This window comes from Erinaceus europaeus, chromosome 12 (genome assembly GCF_950295315.1).
Source record: "Erinaceus europaeus chromosome 12, mEriEur2.1, whole genome shotgun sequence".
NCBI lineage: Eukaryota > Metazoa > Chordata > Mammalia > Eulipotyphla > Erinaceidae > Erinaceus > Erinaceus europaeus.
The window spans coordinates 54602884-54610058 of NC_080173.1; the positions used below are offsets into that span (position 1 = coordinate 54602884).

General features: G+C 58.0%; 1 protein-coding gene across 1 annotated transcript; it reads right to left on the reverse strand.

Annotated features, from left to right (window-relative positions):
• Window positions 1–2784: 2784 nt before the first annotated feature.
• Window positions 2785–6859, reverse strand: DLX3 (distal-less homeobox 3). The gene is made up of 3 exons (XM_007525618.2): window positions 6278–6859; window positions 5158–5348; window positions 2785–3436 (listed from the first exon to the last, which is right to left on the reverse strand). Exons 1-3 carry the CDS (start codon window positions 6600–6602, stop codon window positions 3089–3091), a joined length of 864 nt encoding a protein of 287 aa, XP_007525680.1. The 5' UTR covers window positions 6603–6859; the 3' UTR covers window positions 2785–3088.
• Between the last annotated feature and the right edge of the window lie 316 nt (window positions 6860–7175).

The following is a 7175-nucleotide window of genomic DNA, read 5'->3' on the forward strand; positions in this document are numbered from 1 at the left end:
GGGGAGGTCAGGGGTGGGGCTGACCCCCGAGGGAGGTCACCAGGGCAGTTAATCCAGCCTGACAGAGTCGGGATGAGCAGGGAGGAATTAGGGAGCTTACAACATCCTTTCATCCCCAGCAGTCCGCCTGCCAGCCCGCCCTCCTTCCTTCCTCTCTCTTTCTGCCTTTTTTTTTTTTCCTTCTCCCTCCCTTTGCTGGCAGCCCAGCCCTAATAAAATGCAGTGTCTCCAGCAAGTCTGCCCGGCTGCCGCCTCGCTGCTCCTGCCTGCACGCAGCCCTCAAACCAAACTGCTCAGCTCAGCCCCGCCTGGCAGCTGCCACTTAACCCTTGCCAGCCCGGCTGGCGACTGGCGTCTGTACGTGGGCTGAGGGCCCTCCTCCCTTCTGCCTCCCAACCCAGTGGGGGAGGGGAAGGCCCAAGTTTGAGGGGTGAAATGGCAGCGGGGTTCCCCACTGGTGCCAATTTCTGTGGCCCAACAAGCCCACCTGCTCATCCCATTCTGCTTTGTGCCTCACAAGGGACGGTGGGGGTGTGTTTATGTGGACTGGGAAGGGACAGTCCTCCCTACTCCCATTTAACAGATAAGGAAACTGAGGACCTTGACCAGGCCAGGCCAAGCCTAGGTATGTTCCTGCTTCTCCAACAAAGACTTTTTGGGTTGCAGGAAGCTGCCTCTGCTGTGTGTGTATGTACGTATGTATTGTGTGTGTGTGTGCATGCACACATGCATGAGGTATGTACATCTGCAGAAGACACTTTTGCTACAGTCCGGGGTTTATGTATGTGAGATGACAAAGTATTGAAGTATTGTATGTGATAGAAAGGCAAGTTCACAGGCGTGTGCTGGCATTCAACAGCGTCTCCTCTCCATGCCAAAAGGTGTCCTGCACACACACCTCCATTCATGCTTCCACTGCCAGCTCTGGCTCCCCAGGTCTAAGCTTGGGGGGAAGAGTAGAGCTGGCTCAGCGGTCAGTGGCAGAGGCAAGAGGGCTGTGAGTCAGGACTGAGTGCTGCCTGAAAAGTAAACACACAAGGCCCCTAGTCTGTTCACTTCCATCCTGCCTGCCACGTTCTTAGTGGCCCCGGGGTCCCAGCCAGCTGTGGGAGCACCATATCCCTGCCTGAAGCCCCACCCTCCCCCCAAGCCATCAGGGCTAGATAGGAGGGTGAGGGGCCAGGGAGTGCCTGGGCGTGGTGTGTGGGGGGGTTACACTCCTGTGCAAGCATGTCTGCTTGTGAGCCCAAGATCAAAGAGCAGCCCTGAGGTGACCCGGCAGAGGCAGTGGTGGAGGGTAGCAGCCTGGCGGGGAACGCCAAGCTGCCAAGCAGAGTGGAGTCAGGGAGGCCACAGCTGGACACCTCCCACCCACCCAGGCTGGCCCATGTTGGGACAGTCAGGGGGTCAGCGGCAGCTTCCCTCCCCACCCCACCCCCAGGCCATGCCCAGTCCTTTAGTTCAGAGGCTCAGCATCCTCTCCCCACCAAATACCTGTCCCACTCCCCCAGGCCCTCCCCAGTGTTGTCTGCCTCCAGCCTCCAGCCTCCAGCCTCCAGGTTCAAAGAGCTCCATGGTTATGTTCTTCTTTTTTATTAATGTTATATATAAAGATGGGTCCAGTAAGAAAGCAGAAATGAGAAGGCTAGGACAGGGTAGGAGTGGGCTTTCATTTCTATTCCCCCACCCTACACACTCTCCCCAGATCCACACATCTTGCCTCACTTCTGCTTCTCCCACCAAACCCCAATTCTGTGGGAGCCTCCATCCCTGCTCCTCTCCACTCTCAGGCAGGTAGGTCCAGGAGGAAAGAGCCACATAAATAGGAAACCACAGGAGGGAGGAGGCTGCTTCTCTCTGTTGCTCTTAAAAAATACATACCATATATATATATATATGGCTACAATCTTCTAGCTCTCCTGTTCTTCCATGGTTGACCACATCAGGGGAAAGTCAGCTCTGAGGGACATCTGGGCAGGCCAGGGAGGGACAGTGCCTCCAACCCTCCAGACCACATCCCCTGCCTTAAAGGCATTAAGCCCCAGCCCCCCCCCCCCCACTTCTCAATCCTGTACACCTCACCAAATCTGCTCCATCCCAGAAGGAGTAATCTGTCGTCTTCAAGACCACCAAAATGGTGGTGTTTGGGGTTGGTCTGGCCTGGCCTGTCTCCTTAGAGATTTGGGGTTTGGTGCCCAAGCTGTCAACTTAGTGGAGGAGAGGAAGACATGGTGGGAGTGGGTGGGGGACAGATCAGAGGTGCCCATGCAGGGGACATTGGTCCTATCTGTCAACAATGCCCTTTGTTTTCCTATTTTTTCAACAGCTTTTTAAAAACCAAAGTTGTGCAAAGTTCTGTACATGGAGGCCAGTCCATCCTCTTCACCAGGAGTGGGAGAAGGGAGAGATGGCTGTGTAGAGTTCTTCCCTCTAAAGCACAAGTATTAAAAAGATTCCCTCACTTGGCCACTTGGCGGGTGGAAGTGGGGCGGTTCTTTGGTTTGACCCTCAAAGTTTACAAGAGGGCTAGAAGTGCGGAGCCAGGGCTGCCTCAGGTTTCCACCCTGAGTCCCAGTCATCGAATGTTCAATGTCACTTTGGCAGAGGGGACACTCAGGAAGGGGAAAGCAGGGCCTGGATCCATGGATGCATGGAGCCCAACCACACACACCAGCCCGTGACCTTCGAGTGCACCATAGTCCCCCAGCTTCCAAGTCCCCCCCCCCCCCAGGTCTCTAGTTTTGGGGAAGGGATCCTAAGTTTCAGAAACTAGAAGGTGACAAGTCATTTAAAATCATTTCAGGCTCCTGGAGTTCCAGCTAAGATGGGATGTGCCAGCATTTGGAGTGGTACCCCAGTGTCTAGGCAGGAGGAAGGAGGTTCAGGGGGCATCCTTAGTCCACGCAAATTTCATCTGGCAGCTCTTGGGTTCCTGGAGGAAGGGACCAGGGGAGTGGTCAAGGGGGCGCCCTTTCCCCTGTGCTCCTCGATGATTCCTGAGTGTTGGCTAGGCTAGGACAGAGGCGCCTTCTGTCTGGTCCTGTCTGGTCCGGGGGTCCTTCGTGGTAAGTTTGGATCGCATGGGTGCTCAGTACACAGCCCCAGGGTTGGGCGGGGGCCCAGGGGAAGCATGGTGTAGGGTGGCCTGCTGAGGCGGCTGCTGCTGTAAGTGGGGTCCACTCAGGTTCTGTGCATGGTACCAGGAATTGGTGGGGTCGTCCAGGTAGCTGGGGGAGGCACTGTATGGGAGCGGCGGGGGCAGCTGGGTGCGGTTGGGGGCTGGAGTGGAGTGAGAGGAGGTGTCCCAGAGAGCAGGCGATGGTGGTGAGTTGCAGGCCATGGAATCACTGTTGTTGGGACTGTGCTCCAGGGGTACCTCCCCATTCTTGTAGAGCTTCTTGAATTTGGATCTGCGGTTCTGGAACCAGATTTTCACCTGCATGGGAGAAGAAGGAGAGGGAGGAAGGTTAGTTAGCTTCTTAGAGTGCTGCTGAAAACCCTGAGGGCAGCCCAGCCAAGAGAGGACCAGGCCAGCACCCAATGTCACCCATCAAGAACCAGACAATACCCAGGTATTCTGGGGCTGGCAAGATAGCTAACCTAGACAGTACACCTGCTCTGTCATGCATGCAGCCCAGGTTGCAGCCTTGGCCCCACTGTGCTGGGGGAGGCTTCAGTGCTCTTTCCCTCTCTCCCTCTGTCTGTCTCTATCTGGAGAAATAAAGAAGGAAAAAAAAAAAAAAAGGAAAGGAAGAAGTCACTCTGACTTTAATGCCAGCATCTTCTTTCTTTGCTTTTTAATTCTGGGGTAGAACTGTGGCTATACACATTCATTCTGCAGCCTAGGTCTGAATTCCATTCTTCCATTTGATAAGTGTGAGACCTTGGGTAAGTTACTTAACCTGTCTGGTCTGCTACCCTCAACTACAAAATGAGGGTAGTAACACCATCCTTCTCCCTCACGGGGCATTACACAGATGAGAAATAACAGCAAAGAGCTTACAGCCTGGCACCCAGGAAGTAGCCAGTAAAGACAGCTTTTGGGGGAGAGGGTGCGTGTTGGAACCGGGGAGCAAAGGTACACAGACACAGAGGCAAATACACACCCACACAAACCTTTCCCTACCAGGGACATCCTCACTCACAGATCAGCACCCAGGTGCCATTGGATGGAGGCGTGCAGGCACAGAAGCAGCCAGAACAACACCCCACAGACAGAGCTGCTGCTGCTCTGTGTGTATGTGTGAGTGTGTTACACACACTCACACACACACACACACACACACACACACACACACACGCACGCACATTCAGGGTGGAGAAGCACTCTGGCACCCAGGCTGGCTAATGGGGGTGACCTGGGGACTCAGGAGCAGGTGAGCCAGGCTTCCCCAAATTTCCCTTGGGGTATCTCCCCCTCCCCCTGCCACTCCCCACCCCATGACTGGTACAAACAATGAATCAGCTCCTCACTGGGTGACCCAGATTCCCAGAGGACTGGGCCCCACGCAGCCGCAGCCCAGGCCCGCCTGTCAACACCTGGAGGGAGGCTGGCGCCCGCCACTCCTCCCCAGAAGAGCTCCAGATCTCCAGGGCCTTAGAGACCCTTGTGAGTGGGGGTGGGGCCTCCACCCCTGAGCCCTGACTCCCCCCCCTCCTCCTTGGCTACGGGCAAAGGAAGGCTGCTGGGCAAGAATGTGGTGTTTTGATATAAGTGCACACTTTTGCACCCGCACTCACTAGTGTGAACCAGCACCTCCGAGTATCCATGCCTTTCCACCTAGGGACACAATGACCTTTGAAGAGTCTGGCTTCTTAAGTGAGCCACCCCTTCCATGAATGCAGATTGCACGTGTGCAAATGACATACATGCACATGTCTGCGTACCTCCAGCTCTCTTCACAGGCATGCCTAGTTGGGGATGGGAGAGACACTTGTGGACTCCTGTTAAGTGGGTAACCGGTGCTACTGAGGGGCTGTGGGAGCTAGGCAGGGGGACACTTCTCCTGTGACAGACATGCATGACTGCCTCCATTAATGCAGACCCCCCCCCCCCACACACACACAGAAGTGGAGATCTGCAGGGTTTTTAAAGACTAGGCTCAACTTACAACCGGAGAGCCCCCAAATCGTGGCCCTCGCCAGCCAGGCACTGACCTGAGTCTGCGTGAGGCCCAGCTGCGCTGCCAGCTCTGCGCGCTCGGGCAGCGCCAGGTACTGGGCCTTCTGGAAGCGGCGCTGCAGGGCGGCCAGCTGGTAGCTGGAGTAGATGGTACGGGGTTTGCGGACCTTCTTGGGCTTCCCGTTCACCATGCGCACCTCGGCTTCCGGCTCCTCTTTGACGGACACTGCGGACAAGGCACCGGGATGGCGGGGCTCAGTCTCGGCCTTTGGCCCCAGCTCCCTCCCGGGCCCTGCGGGAGTCCTCCCCCTCCCCCCGCCAGCCCGCCCTAGCTGCGTGCCCGCTGCAGCTGCCCCCCGGGAAGGCGCCGCGGCCACAAAGCCCGGCTCCGGCCGCCCACGGTGTGGCGCTCCCAGCTCGCAGACCGGCCCAGACGCCAGCGGCCTCCAAGACCTGCACCGCCTCGGCTTCCCCCTCGACGCCTCCCAGCGTCTCCTCCCACCCGGCCGCTGGCCGCCCCTTCATCCCACCTCGCCGTCTGCCTGGTCTTGCCCTCTACCCCATCTGTCCTGCCATTTATATTTATGTACGTTGTTTTGTTTGTTTTCAGAATGGTTTTAGATTTTTCACAGGAGTTGCAAGCATATTACAAACTCCTTCCTTCCATCCACTTTTCTTCCTTCCCCCTGTCCTCCCTCACTCATCTCATTTTTCCTTTCCTTTGTCACCACCTTTCTCTTTTTCCATGTCTCCACTCCTCAGCCACTGCCTCCCTCCAAGTTCCCGAAATTCTGGTGGTTCTTTCTTGGCATCCTCCTCTCCCCAACTCAGATCCAGAGGGACTCAGGAGCTGTCCAGTCCCCACTGCCCCCCTTTTCCCCCAAGTCTCTGCATTCACTGAAGTGGCCCGAGGAAGCAGCCTCACGAGCAGGCCCCTTCAACCCACAGTTCTCTGCCTCCTCCCCTAACTCACCTCATCCTTGCCAGAGACCCGGGTCCCCATGCAGGCAGTGTCTGGGCAGGTCTCCTTGCAAGTCACCTGCCCACCTCTTCTGACTCCACACAGTGCATTTCTTACACCCCAGGCTCCGCCTGGATTCCGGATCCACTCCCCCCAGCCCCGTGCAGCCCTCCTGGGGACCCCGTCCTCCTCACCTGGGTCCTGGGCCGGCAGCGGCTGCTCGCGGTAGGCTCCGTACTGCCGATACGAGGCTCCGTAGGTGTATTCCGACTTGGGCGAGTAAGCGCCGGTGCCCGCGAGCCCATTGAGGTTGAATTGGTGGTGGTAGGTGTAGGGGTTCACCGTCTGCCCGTAGGGCTGGCCCGAGTAGTAGTCGTGCTGGGGAGCGCTGTAGTAGCCCAGGTCTGTGACGGAGGACTCGGGCAGGGTGGGCGAGTCCTTGGAGCCCGCATGGCAGCTCAGAGAGCTGGAGATGTCGGTGAGGATGCTGCTCAGCTTGCGATCGAAGGAGCCGCTCATGCTGGCGGCGCCGCGCCTCCCCCGGGCTGGCCTGGCCTGGACGGAGCGGGCGGGCGCGAGCGGCAGAGGCGGCGGGAGCGGCGGGGGTGTGTGTCCCGAGGGCGCGGGGAGGGCGCGCGGCGTCTGGGGGAGGGGAGGCCCAGGGGCGCTCAGACTATCGCCGGGGCTTCGGGCGGTCGCGGGGCGCCTCTCGCCGCGTCCCAAGCCACAGTCAAATGCTGCCAGCTCCGCCCGGCCAGCCGGTTATAGACTCTATAGTGGAGTCGCAGGGGAGGCTCCAGCGCGCTGATTGGCTGCAAGTCTTGCCTTCGAGGCAAAACAGCCTCTTGCGCTCTTCGGTTCTCTCTCACTCTCCACCCCCCTTCTCCCCCATTCTTTGTTACCCAAATCTCCCTCTCTCTCTGTTTCTCTCTGTTTCTCTCTGTTTCTCTCTCTCTCTCCTTCTCCCCCTCTCCCCCTCTCCCCCTCTCCCCCTCTCCCCCTCTTCCCCTCTCCCCCTCTCCCCCTCTCCCCCTCTCCCCCTCTCCCTCTCTCCCTCTCCCTCTCTCCCTCTCTCCCTCTCCCCCCCCCATT

What these genes read in the sequence shown, in the direction of transcription:
- DLX3 (XM_007525618.2), bottom strand. Translation starts at nt 6,602, where the DNA reads ATGAGCGGCTCCTTCGATCGCAAGCTGAGCAGCATCCTCACCGACATC. An exon ending in GCTGCCGGCCCAGGACCCAG is followed by an intron (nt 5,349 to 6,277) that starts GTGAGGAGGACG and finishes CCTTGTCCGCAG; the next exon opens with TGTCCGTCAAAGAGGAGCCG. An exon ending in TGGGCCTCACGCAGACTCAG is followed by an intron (nt 3,437 to 5,157) that starts GTCAGTGCCTGG and finishes TCTCCCATGCAG; the next exon opens with GTGAAAATCTGGTTCCAGAA.